The sequence below is a fragment of the Cyclopterus lumpus genome, chromosome 3 (genome assembly GCF_009769545.1).
Source record: "Cyclopterus lumpus isolate fCycLum1 chromosome 3, fCycLum1.pri, whole genome shotgun sequence".
NCBI classification, from domain to species: Eukaryota; Metazoa; Chordata; class Actinopteri; order Perciformes; family Cyclopteridae; genus Cyclopterus; species Cyclopterus lumpus.
The window spans coordinates 6,775,124-6,789,253 of NC_046968.1; the positions used below are offsets into that span (position 1 = coordinate 6,775,124).

The 14,130-nt window shown below is 43.1% G+C and overlaps 1 protein-coding gene across 2 annotated transcripts in view; it reads left to right on the top strand.

Moving 5' to 3' along the window:
- Positions 1–14,130, top strand: part of LOC117750187 (myocyte-specific enhancer factor 2A-like) — a 34,476-nt gene that overhangs the window by 4,176 nt on the left and 16,170 nt on the right. The window contains exons 2-4 of one of the 2 annotated variants that reach the window (XM_034561239.1): positions 607–686; positions 9,720–9,898; positions 13,514–13,717. In XM_034561239.1, the coding sequence (XP_034417130.1) occupies positions 9,845–9,898; positions 13,514–13,717 (258 nt within the window). In that variant the 5' untranslated portion in view covers positions 607–686; positions 9,720–9,844. The remainder of the gene's footprint in view (positions 1–606; positions 687–9,719; positions 9,899–13,513; positions 13,718–14,130) is intronic. The other variant, XM_034561247.1, reaches the window with a different exon arrangement.

Below are 14,130 nucleotides of genomic sequence, written 5' to 3' on the forward strand. Positions count from 1 at the left end.
TGACTCTGTTTTTTCTAGGCATTACATGGCCCGTTTCAGCGGGGCACAAGCCAACGCGGGCTGCTCCTGTGCCGACTAATGCATTTCCTGACATGCCGCATAACGCAGGGCAGAGCAGATGAGCGGTTGAGATGACTCTTCTTGCTGCGGGAGGCTTGTTGTTGTGCGCTCGTTACCTGCCTGTGCTGATGCTAACATCCAGACTGATGCGATTACGGAACAGCGGAGGCTCATTAGTTCTGTCTGCTGCATTTCAATCTTCAAGTTGTTGTTTTTTTTTACAAGGACACTCATGGAAGATCCTCCCCCCCCCCCCCCCCCCCCCCTCCCCTTCTTTTTGATGTGTTCATACAGGCATCATAATATCAGTTTGGGAAAAATCTTTTTTGTTTGGGTTTTTTTTCACTGATTGTGTCATCACACCCACTAATATGGCTTCCTTCATCCCGGATGGTCTTCACACAAACGGTTCTTGATCACTTTCCTTTTATTCAAAAACAATCAATGTCTTGCAGTTATACAAATACATGTATACTTTTTACTGTACTTGAAAATGAAAAGAAATACGTTGGGTAACTGAGGCTTTTTGTTGTTTTTTACTTTCAGAATCTGAGAGCTAAAAGAGGACTTGCTGTCTGTACAATTGTCTCCCCTGTGCTGCCAGAGCACATACCAAACACTTTCAGGTAATACCTATTTATGAATGCACTCATTCCTGTCTTACATTTCTTGCAGCAGCTCTTACAAAATCACAACCTGTGTCTGTCACCCAATGCCAAAAAAGTTTTTATTGATTTCTGGCTTTACTTGGGCCATATCTTTTCTCCTTGCTTGTGGACAGCAATCACTTATAATCAAAACTATTTGATTTTTAATGTCATAAAACCACAATTCCAGTCAATTGCTACAAATAAGCTACAGTGAGCCCAGCACAGACTATTTACGGAAGTGTTCAGGACTGCATCGTGATACTCCGGTTAACCTGATTCAAATGACTTGCAGAGAGGGTTGAGGGGTCAGGGGGAATATAAAAGTTATTTTATGTGTTTCTTGGTAGGGAGGTACAATTGCAATCACGTTTATTGTGTTGAGCAATACCTTCTAGCAAAGTTGGCGGTTCCTCTCCTCTCCTTTTGTTTTCTGGAAGAGCTCCTAATGTATTGGACTTGAGTAATCAGGCCTGAGCTGATCCTTCCAAACCTGCCAAACCCTCTGGATGCCTGCCGTCTGACCGCTGGGCCACCCACACCCGCACATTTGATGCAAAATTACACTCAAGAAATACAGAAATCAAATGAACCAATTTCTAAATATTAGCCTTGCAAACTACTCCCCCGCAGTCGTATACAACTGCCTTTGTTGCTCACGGTAAACAGGTTTCCCCTCTGCCCTGCCAAGTTAAACAGTAATGTTGGGTCAATGGAAGCGTGGCTTGGCTTAATTAAACTCAGTGTTGATTTGCAGACACAGGGTCCAGACCGGAGAGTGGTTTGGGTCTGCTCAGAGTCCTGACTCTGTTCGTAGTGGTGCCAACACTTCATTAAAGCTGGCTGTACATGGAGACGCTCTCCCTCCCTGCCGAGTTGAGGACTAGGTTATAACAGCAACTTCCACAGACTTCGTTAGCTTATGTTAACGCTGGTAAACTTTGAACACTTCCGACTCTGAGAACAAATAAAATGAGAAATTATTCTAAACATGAATGTCCTTGTAACCGATCCCACTATTAGGTCTGCATACAATCCCAAATAATGGGGTAGGACCCTTTTAAATATCCTCAAATACAGTTTTGACATCATTATGATTTTGTACAACTTAAGATGGCTTTCATTCTCTGGTTGTGTTATTTTAAGACTTGTGCCATCTTTTAGAGAGAAAAAAAGGATCTGAATGATATGTTGGTCGCTGATTAACTGCAGCTCTTTTCTGTAGCTCGTTACTTAAATATGTGAGTATTGGTATTGTAAATTAAGGTCAGGTAATAATTCATATCGTGTCAATAACAATCTGTCTACAAATTGAAGTCAGCTTGCCTTGCTGTGGCCTGGCTGTTCATGCAGATGTTAATTTCCCACAGAAGCGCCCAGTGTGCGCTCACACATGGGCTTTCAGCAATTATACGCCTTAATCCCAGGTGAGCCAGCTGTTCCCAGATGTAATATCTCTCCTCATGCCAGCAACTCGGTGAAAGAGAAATAACTGAGTAAATGCACACGGCTTCATAATTCCTCCTCAGTGAAGTCAGCTCTACCAGCTGCTAACAAATTCATAACCAATTCTGAAATCTCTTGCAAGGAGCATTTCTTGATACTCTGTAAACACCACTGATACTTGAACGACTTGAATAATGTTTCCAACTGAACTCTACTTGTCCTGTACATATCCCATCTTGAAAAAGAGTTGTGTGTGTGTGTGTGTGTGTGTGTGTGTGTGTGTGTGTGTGTGTGTGTGTGTTCAGGGTGGGGGATAGGAAATTGCCCGATAGACCCTCAGGATAGAGGCCTCAGATCTGCTTTCCATTGCTTCACAACATTAAAAGGATGGTATTACTTTGCTGAAAGCACAGAATTTCAATGAGAGCAGGAACAAACAGAAATGTTAAAGAATTCATTATAATACCACTTAGTAGATCAAAAGGCTGGAGATACGTTTCAGTGATGAAGCTGTGTGGCTCTGCGAACTCATCTTCACTGAGCAGAGAGCAGCAGAGAAGACTGTAAATCTATGTCATTTATACCTCGAAAAGACGAATGTTCCCAAACTCCGGTAGAGCAGTGTTTCTCGCCCAGGACCCCCAGGGTGCAAGGACACACGACCAGGGCAAAAGAATATGCGGTGGAGCTAAAGTTGAACGAATGTGATTGAAGTTGAAACGATAAACAAACATGGCCACCAGGTGTAATTATTGCAACTCTGCTCTCAGCGACACAAATCAGAGCCGTTGTGAATCCGAAAACGCTGCAGTTGGGAGCGAAACACGCCATCGTGATGCTGAATTCAACCAAAAGTTGACCATGAATTGATAAAAACCCGTAAGCTTTTTTTTTTTTGCGTTTGGTGCCGAGCAGGTCGTGTGTGCAGATGAAAACAGCTGCTTGCCCGGTTAAAAGAATGACGCTATGATAGCGTTGAGACTTAATCCAGAAAGTAACGTTGTAGCCAGACAACTAAACAGTGAGCTGAATAGTCTGCAAGAATAAGAGGAGCTGCAGATTTTGGATGAATCAGACTCACTTACTTTCGAAATCAAGGGTGCCAGAAATAGCTCCTCCCACTTTGCAACTCTATATTATCAAGCTTCAGTTCAGTATGATTTATAGACCCATCTGGCACGCTGGGTGAATCTTGGTCCCAGGTTCACTGCGTTCCTGGAGAACCATGTGTCTTTTATGTCTCAAAGAGTTCAGCTCGGGTTTGCTTGCACTATAATTCTGTCTTTTTAAATGATTTAATGACGTTTATTTTGGCTTCCTTGTTTCCCCGATAGTGTTAATGCTTGATGAAATGAAGCTGGTCAATGATAGTTTTTTTTTTAGGAGTAACCATTCTGATCAGGGATTTTACTTCCTAGAATAATATCTATTTCTTTACTGATTTCTCCAAAGAAATATGCTGTTTATTCTCTGAATATGTGAGATTTGTATTAGGATCTTGGCCAGGAATACACAAAATGTTAAATTGGCTTGAAGTCGACAACCTAAATGTGAGCGTGTCTTTGGGGGGTCTTTGTCATGGAATTGTTTGGAAGCCGTTTATTTTTGTAATTAAATTAAATTGGTCCATTTAAGCTGCAGGCCTCTTTCGACTGTTTTAAATATTATTCTATTACATGCTTCATGATTACAGTTTGGAAAGGAGACTTTTAACCAGGACAGTGTCACACACAACTTCAGTCTGAGATCACTCCGCCTCAGTATCACCGCTGATAGCTTTGCGGCGTAGCATGACGAGGGCAAGGATGCAAAAATGGACTCTTTGTGTCTGTATTGGCAGTTCAGCTGAAGACCAATTAGTGTTTTCACGAACGGCACAGAGCGTATGGAAGCCGAGCCCTATTTTTACAGGGCAGCTTGTGTTTCCATCTGTGTTGCAGGCATGACATCAGCGTCTCTTTGTTGAGACAGGAAAATCTTATCCCACTGCCACTGTCATAAAAAGCAACACAATAATGAAATGACATCACAGCGGGCCAGTAATTAAATGAGTCGACTGCTGCCGTGGAGTTTTTTACAAGGCTGGGAGAGTGTGAACGCAGCACGCTGGATAACTGCCGACCTGAAGCTACGGCCTTGTGGAGTTCAAATTCACTCATTTGTTTGCGTTTGTTTTGTCCCGTCGTCGTGGCCGGATGTTAATGCACACTTTCGCGCAGCCTTTTCTACGCTCGCATCTCCTTTCAGTGGCTCCTACTTGACACAGCATCTTAGTTTGCTAACTGAGTCGGGTGGGCATGGCAGATGACACTTTAAGTCATCTAATCTCCCTGGCCTTCAGCCCGCCATTAAATGCGCCGTAACTGCTGGTGGAGGGAGATGAGTTTAATTAATAAATTTCAAGCAAAAAAAAAGTCATTAGCTCAGTGACCTGCAAAGCAGCAGAGGCCAGCGTCGATACTCCGGCTGCATGACACTAGAGGCGAGCCTGACTGACTGTGGGTGATGAAATAATCACAGCAGCACTTGGCGTCCTCGCCCCTGTCTCGCCATGAAAGACACAGTAAGCCGTCGAAAAGAAAGAAAAGCGGAACGTTTCAAGATTGACTTTACCTGAACCTCAGGTTTTGTCATTGGTCAGAGGTACGAGGAGACTCATTCGCAGTTGTCTTTGCTGGTTTTTTCACGTGTGCGTTAACTTACGCTTTGCCAAAGATTGTGTATTGTGGCGGAGCATCATTTGCATGAGAAAAATGCTAATTTCATCGCGGCTTCTTTTAAGTAGCTGTAACTCCATTACGTCTTTACATAAATTGTCACTCGCTTTCCTGACATCAAAGAAAACTCGTATTCACAACTGGGCGTGTGGGGAGGGTCGGCACACTGAGTGCTACTCTAAACAGGGAAGTATTAAACACTTCAGACAGTAAACAAGCCTGATCTCCCTCGGGGAGCAGGTCCACAACAGAGCCTGCCTGTTTACCATGGCTAAGTTCCCTGAAGAACTTTTATAAAACTCCACTTATGAGAACTTCAAAGAATGTCCGGGGGAGAAGAATCTTCTATCAGTCCACTTAGTTATGCCTCGAGCTCGCTCGCCCTGCTGATGGAAACGATGCAAATAAGATGCTCGGGGAAGAAGGGCAAGATTGAGCAAAAAGGGAGAGCAAGGAGATGAGCAAAGCTGCAGGGAAGGTAGAGGCGTGAATAAGGAATGTAATCGGTGTCATCAGTCACGAACATTTCTGCAAACAGGCATGGAACAGAAAACGCTCTCATCTGCCATCAAATGGCCGTGAATGTCACCATGGCTGTTTCCGTGGTGACGACCAGGCCCGGTTCAACAATCAAGCGAACCAAAATGATGCTCAGGCTTGCACACCGAGACAGTGGTTCCTTTATTCTGCTGGTGGCAGAAGACTGTGTGTTTACCTAGTGGTGTGTGCTGGGTAGCAGCAGCTTGACGCCTCATCGATTCCCTGTTGGAGGGACTGGAGCAGAGGTCACGGTGGGGTCAACGCAATTAGAGATGAACCCATGGTCTTTAATGAGGAGGAGGGATGAAAGGGCTGCCAATTACTCTGTGCTGCTTTGTACCAAAAACAACCTGGCGCTGTTAAGGCCCAGCATGGTTTAACCTTCAGCTGCTCTGACTGTTTATTCTTTACACGAGACAAAGTTAAGGGAGGAGGATGGGAGGGAGGTTGTTAATTAATGCTCATGATGGTTTTTTTTACAATTTGTTAATTTTTTCCCTTATTGATGTTTATTGGTGTCATCTGGGCAGTGTTATAGGGTCTCTGGCTCTCTTGCACACTGGATGCTAAGAGATAAAATGCTTGGTACTGTGAGTGTGTACAGGCACGCAAACACGAGTGAGGGCTCAATGTCAGAGTTTCCGAACGATTAACTGAATAACAATTGCCTGAGTTTTAAAGGTAACACTTTAATACTTAATGACGGATGCCGGAGTTGCGGAAGTGTTGGTATTTGTGGTTGGTATTCTTAATTCCTAAGAACTGCCATTGTTCAAGAAGGCATATGCTTATTATGGAAATTTCACACAACTGAATAGGATAAGAATGATGACATGCATGTAACCCGCGCCATGACTAGTTGGCTTTCATTATAGTTTCGCAATATATAAATTAGTACGGGGCTTTCTTTTCTCTCCTATCTTTATTTAAGAGCGTAGTCTTTCATTTGAAAAATCCAAGTGCAAGCGGGGGGCTGTTAGAGTGCGAGAGGGCTTTGAGCATAACAAATGGATGTGAAACCAATGAGGCGTCCTCTCAAATTGAAAGTCTAAGATATTGAATAGAGATGAAAAGGAAAAAAAACACACTCCATAAATTAGTCAGCAATCATTTTTGCACTGTTGCTTGAAGCCTGCCGTAACCATGCCTTATGATCACGTGAGCTTGATAATTATTTCACGATGTACTCATGTACAATATCAAATGTGAGATGGAAACCCAGCTCCATTTACCGAAATGACAATAAGTGACATTCAGCTATTGTAGAGGCATAACAGATATGAAGTCCTGTGCAATCCAACCTTGGAAAAGTGTGTTTCACACTCTCACAAAGCATGGTCACGCTTCCAAAGATCCGCAGGAATTGGATTTCATGGGTGAGATGAAGAGACGAGCGTTTGGCTGTGAGGTTCGCTCGGGGGCCTTAGCACTTCTTGTAAAGAATACATCCAGAGATGCGGGGGGTGTGCATTTTGAAGTTAAAGAGTGGCGTTGAAAAGGTCAGAGGCAAATATAGATTGATAGATGTCTGATCATTTTTCAGGCCAAATAAATGTAGTTTTTTGTGTTCCTGAATACTAAATATCCAGAATAATAACGTTTGGATACCATCATTTAAAATAGATTTTAGTTTAGGAGCTGGGGACCTATCAATAATATATAATACAGAGTGTAATTAAAGGAAAATCCTACAGATTCATGCAGTCATGTGATGCATATGTAGCTTGTGTTTCAGGCTTTTGAGTTCAGTGGTGAATTGTTTTATTCCAAAGCGCTACACAGATGCTTGAAAATTGCTAACGGTGGACTCAATATGTTTTGGAAGCAATGAAATGACAATACATTGCTCAGCCTTGAATATGTTTGTGCGGGTGCTGGTTGCTGCAGCCCGTTGGCTCATCCCGTAGGTTGTATGGATTTTTACGTCAGCGAGATAGAGTTTCTGCCATCGTAACATATTACATCTGCATTGATCAGGGACAACTCGTCATGTGAAATGTAAACGTAGAACTGGCTCCACAACACTCTGAAACCTGAGACAGAGATGCATCGCCAAAGAGAGAAAGTTGGCTATTAAGAGTTGGTTAATTTGTATTTTAATTGTACTGCATGTAGTTTGTATTCAAGGTCCTATTTCTCACCAACATTACAAATCACATAGCAGTCATAGGACAGCACGAGGACACTAGATCGCTTCACTGTTGACAAACTGGTAGATGTTCTAAAGGCTTAATGTCATCGGCACTGCAAAAAAATACATTAAGTAGTGACATAAGCAGTAGTAGCCTTAATATTTGATACTGGCATTGGCAGCAGTAACAGCCTAGTGTCAGTCAGTTTCAGCTTTGCAATCCTGGCAGACGAGAGTGGTTTTGATTCATTTAGATTATTCTGATTCAAAATGTTTCACACAGATTATTGCTTAAGCCAGCAGATCAACACACTATTCTCAATACTTAGTTATGACACCCCTATCAGTATGTCACACAAGTGCTAGAAAACACCTTCTGCCTTACATAGATGTTCCTAGAAAGCAGTATAGATGTTACAATGCTGGATACAAGGACTTAGCGGATTCAAACTGAGCAATATAACAAGGCAATGAAATTTAACCGTCACTTAAGAACACACGCTGCAAGAAATGTCTCGTTTCTCATTGTGGTGCAAAGCACTTATTTTTTCTCCTTTTGAAAATATTTGTGTCTTGCCATCAAATCATCCAGATTGTAAAACCGATAAACCCTCGTGACCTTTAAATCCCAAATATGTAAGGAGTCTTTGTCTTTGCAGTGTGTGCCCTGAACTGACTTGGCAGGGTCAGCTGGGATCTGGGCTGGTGGTGAACTGGAAGGGTGAGAGAGGATAGCGTGCAGCATCTTGCAAACCAATTGCCATTAACCTCAAGGAAGAAGAAAAAAAATACATTTATGGGGGCTATATTTTCAACTGAAATCTTTTACACAATAACTCAAAAACGACTAGGTTTTAAATGCATTTCAAATCAACATGGAATTTAATTTGATTTATTCCTCATGCATCTGCGCTATAGGGAATTTGAGTGACTGGCACTCAATCACTTTGTTTGTTTTTTAAATCTAATATAGAGGTTGTTTCAATCAGCAAATAATCACCAATACATTTCCATTTGCACATGACAAATGCATTCCTCCCAACCCTGTGAACTGGATCTGCAGTGTCTCATGCTCCGGGATCCACATGCTGCAGTAATCCAGAGAGGGTTAGGATAAAGCCAGGCTTCGCCTCACTCGCTGCCTCCTCCCAGATCAGATGAGATTAGGAAAGAGCTAAGGAGCTCTGGGGTAAGGCAGGGCTCAGAAACGCTGAGGCTGAGGAGAGGAGGGACACAGCAAGGCAGGTGGGCACTCCTTCAGGAGGAGAAAGCAGGAGAACAGAGGCGAGTTCACTCAAGACTGCAGGGCTGAATATTCATGTTGGTGCACGAGAAGGAGTGTTGCTGTGGAGGAGAGTTTGGAGCCAGCGAGACGAGGTGTGTGTGAAGAAAGTAGATGCACTAGATTTAACTCTTGTGGTTTTTCCTCTGTATGCATGCTTTTGAGTCTTTCTTGATGTGTTTAAATGTAAATCCAATGGTCAGCGACTAAATTCCAAAGCGAAAGACTTCTGAAGCCAAAAGGAGTTTGGAAACGACTGTGAAGAATGAAAAGGAATAGCACTCCTGCACTCTGCTGTGAAGACGTGCTGGGTCAAACGCTGGCAGCAGCACTTTTTTGGCTTGGTTTTGCGTTGGTGGGTGGGGAACCTGGAAGAGATCGAGTCTTTGTTGCTGGACTTTAAGTCCTGCTGGTTAGTCGGTGAACCTTGGCGCACTCTGTGCCCTCCTGCTGGAGCTCCTTGCTGTCAATGAAGCAGCTGATGTCTTCACCCTTCCCGGCACAAACGTGAAGAAAGCTTGAAGACTCTTTGGGAGAAGGATCCATCAGGTCCAGCCAAGCTGACACAGAGAACAAATGTGTTCATGTCGGTTGCATGTTTGTACAGAGTAAATAAATGCCTCCAACAAACAGTAAAAATATACTTAAACTGTATAAATGCGCTGTATTCATATGCCTGTCTTAACCTATAAGGACAGTCTGTGTAGTTAAGTCCAGCCAACAGTGCACAGATGTTCTGCCAAAGTACTTCTCTCTTGGTGCAATGGATCTCTGACCTTTTTGTGGAGGTGACGCTCTTGTGAACATGCACCATAGGATTTGTGCAAGCATTTCAATGTCCTTGCTGAGCTGTTTGTGCCACTGCTTGACCCTGTCTCCATCTCGCTCTTTTTCAGCAAGCCATGCCAAACTGATACCGGAGTAACAGAGTTGACAGTGGAACTATGTGTTAAGGATTGCCTCGTCACCCGGAGCCCACTGATATTCGTCTTCGGCTGTTGGAGGAAGTTGTTTTTTGGCAATGGGGAGGAAAAAGATCCAGATCACCCGGATTGTGGATGAGAGGAACCGACAGGTCAGTCTTTTCTTCTCGCTGTCCTGCCTTCTCATTTTACATCTTAGGTGTATACGTATTCACAGCCGAACCTAACGGGTTATTGTCGCCTTGCTGAACCCCGTTAATTGTTAAAGGTGCTGTCAGCTCTCACTCTATAACCCATTTAAGGAGTGCATCCCCTATGGAAGAATTATGCCTTGTTTGTTTTTGGCACAACACGCCCTTGGGTAAAAGACATCACTGTGTTTGAAGGTGCTCAATACGGAATTCAGAGCGAATCCATTGCTTTTGAAGGGCTATCAACATGGGCTAGTAGCTAACAGTGCTAACAGCATTAACAGTGCCAATAACCCTAACAGTGCTGACAGAGCTAACAGTGTTAACCTGGAGTGGAACAGAAGGGTGGGCGCTATGCTTCCCCGATGATATCGGTGGTAACTCCCGTACGAGCGCAGTGCAGAGCGGCAGCCGTTAGCTAGCCAGTGGGACGGAGACTCACATGCACTTGAATGCTTTGTTAACAAAGCACGAGTAGCTCGGATTACAACACGCACAGAGAGAGAGACAGTAAGTAAGTGAGAGAGACAGACTTCATTCTCTTCTTCCATTATATCTTCACAGCGCAAATAGTTGTAGAAAGACCAAATATCACGTAGATATGACTAGATTTAGTATTGGCAGGTTCATGAACACTTCTCAAAGGAATCCCTCAAGAGCCTTTTGTGGACGCCCCCTTTGGTTTCAATCTGAAGAACTCCCAGAGATCCCTCTGAGCCGCTTTACTTGTGAGAGTACAGCGGTCACAGCTGGTGGCAAGGGCAGTAATTTGGGGTTAGCTGGGTCCGGGCGGCACCCTGTCATTAGCAGGGTGGGTCAGCGCTCGGGACACACAGTGGCCTTCTCTCCTCACAGTCTCCGTGCGCAGCCACACTGCTGCCCACTGGAATCCCTCTCTGTCTGTCTCCTCTATATATATCAACCCCAACAGCACAACAAATACCAGCCTGTCTGGAAGGAAGGCTCACGCGCTGGAAATAGGGATGTGGCTGAAAAATAAATATCTGGGATGATGTCTATATTTGATGTTTGGTTGTCTTGGCACAAGCCTTTTTAGATAGACACTGCTTTAGCTGTCGGGTGTGCATCGCTGGAGCCGGCTGTATTTAGCTCCTTGCTCTCTATTTTGGGAAGTTGGCTCGTGTTCTTGTTTTATCTTTCAAGCGCATCAAGTGTGTTCAGTTGCTTTTCCTCTTTTTCTACTATCGCATTATTACACACCATGCAGAATATGCAATAATGACAGTAGAAAGATGCGCCAGCGGTATACCGGCTATCTGCAGTCATACATATATTCTAAAAGAGGAACAAAGTGGTTCTTTGTTATCTCGTTTCATAGAAATATACTTGCTCGAGAAATAATGAACATTGTTGAAAAACACAATTTAAGAGGTAACTGTAAAAAAAGAAGAAAAAATTATAGCGAGAACTGGGGCGTCCATTCTCCCGCTATCATCTAATCTAGTTACTGTAATGAGATGCAGCTTTTATTCAGCTTATTATTAACGCTTCTGGCATTAGAGCAAATGTTCTGCTCGGTTGAACATGAACTTTGTTGGCAAGCGGACGCCATCTTCGCTCCATAGCTAGAACATGCAACGTTGCAGGAGCTCAAAGGACACTTTTTTGAAAACAGATTAAACTGCACTGGAGACAAAATGTGACCGTATTTTGAGGAAAATATACTGTTATGATCAGTATAGGAGACTAAACCACTTGTCAACAGCACATGTCTGTCTCTATGTGGCTTTCTGTGCTATGAAATATAAAAAGCCACAGTGCTAGCCTATCATGCATATAATGGTACTGTTCACAGTTCCCTGGGTAAAAGCCTCCAAGTTGGGCTGGAAGTCGAGACCGCTGTAATCAATGAATTAAGTCTTTATTGTCCCTCTGGGAATTTGTGCTGCACAATGAGCATTAAAGAATATCAAAAGGTCATCAACAATCATCCATGACAGTACATAATATAGCACCAGGTTCCACACATTCAACCCAACAATTTCCTCTCTGTGTATCTCCGCTTTTTTTTCTTCTTCTTCACCCTTAAATTGTGGTTATAGGATAATTTACCCATAACTCAAACTTTTGGAAAGACTGAAACATATAAGGCATATGAGGCTTTTTCCTCAATCAAATGCTGATAGAGTATAAACTTGCATATTACTGAGCAAGTTAAATGACTGAAATGACTGATGTGTCAGTCATTTCAGGGCCAATTATAGTCCCTATTAGTATTTATGTTTTGTGTTGGCAATATTGAAGAAGCAACCCTCTTCTACACTTCATCAACGGACGTCTTGGAGGTGTGAGAAGGTGTGAAGGCAGCTTCTACGTGAGGACATGAGTCAGCAGAGGCCATGATCATGATGGAAGGAGCACATACACAGATAAATACAGATAACTCGGCTGCGCACGGAAATGAAACGAGATCTGTGCGCTGCTTCCTTTTGGAGGAGGTGCATTTTATTTCGAGGAACATGGCGGTTTCATTTTAAATGTCACAATACAACATATACAAAAGTTTTTTTTGGGGGGGGGTTTCCATCTCTGACCTTTTACTGACAGTATGTGGACTTTCAACAAATATGATTATGATCAACGCTGATAGTAATCAATAATGGAGGGGAAACATTACTCCGTTGCTTAACCCACCCGGTCGCACCCACCAACTAAATTGGTGCCATTCAAGTTGAAGCCTATTTCCAGGTTGTTGGCACCATTTTTTTTTTGTGCAAAACCCCTCCTTCCACGTCCTCCCTCCTCCTCCTGCCACTCACAGTGTGACGGAGGGACATTTGGAGTCACTTTTCTTATCTCTCTACACGACACGGTTGGTTCTGTCAGCAACTGACTGTGTATCACGGTGTCAGTCGATTTAGTGTCAGCAACTCGTGCTTCCGCTGTGTTAATTGGTTCATTATCAGTTGTTCTGGGTAGGAGCAGCGGGCGCCGCCGAATGCCTGAAATAGGGCTGGGTGTTAAAACAAATGTTAAATTCAATTAGGACTTTGCTTGCAACGATTGTGAAAACGAGACAATCGGGACTGAGCGGTTATCTTGGCACATTCCGCTTCGTGATGATGCTCTCGATTGGTCTCGTGTTATGAATCCAGCTCACCGCTCCCTTTTACACTGAGTTCTGGCCATGAAAAAGTAGTAATGTTGAATCTTTGTTTGGTAGTTTTCGGTAGGTTGTGGAAGTGCATTAACGTTATAATTACCTTGTTTGTTTGTTTGTTTTGATCAAATGTTTTGTATATATATATACATACATATACATACATATATATATATATATATATATATATATATATATATATATATATATATATTCTGGTTTCAAAAGGCTTTTAAAAAGCAATTAGTTGTTAAACTATGTTTTGCTCATCCATTTTGTTCTTTTTGCATGTGAACTGCTTGTCTTTGTCTGTCCAAAATCTGCCCCTGAACAAGGACTAAGTTGTCTGACTCTGCAAAGATCCCAACCTAGTGTTTCCCTCGTCCTTTTATGTCAAAGGAACGGAGCAGGTGTTGCAAGAGAACTCCATTGATCCTCGGTTTCTGTCTTTCTAGGTGACTTTCATGAAGAGGAAGTTCGGTCTGATGAAGAAGGCCTACGAGCTGAGCGTCCTGTGTGACTGTGAAATCGCCCTCATCATCTTCAACAGCTCCAACAAGCTGTTCCAGTATGCCAGCACCGACATGGACAAAGTCCTGCTGAAGTACACCGAGTACAACGAACCCCACGAGAGCAGAACCAACTGTGACATAGTCGAGGTGAGTGGCAGTGTGTTTTAGCTCAAGTGCTCTTCTCCATCACTCGTCATGATGTCAGTGCTAGAGTTGTCATGGGAAAGCTGCTGTGACCTGACAAATGATGGTTCACCCGGTCTGTGTTCGGAGAGAAGATGTGAACTCCATTTGTCCTCTTTACTTTAGGTGGGTGGTCTATTGAAACCAACTCTGCTGTTGCACTCTGTGTAAATAGTGTTGTGAGTGCCAGCTAAATGACTAAATGCAAACATGCATTGCATTCAACCACCTGTCTTTCTTTAATTTTTCCGAAATGGTAGAAATGATATGATATTTAATAGTTGTTCTCATTTGATTGTCCAGAAGAGCAAATAAATGCCTAGGGCATTGATAGGAGTCCCTCTGCCGTCTTTCTCTCTCTCTCACGCACGCACGCA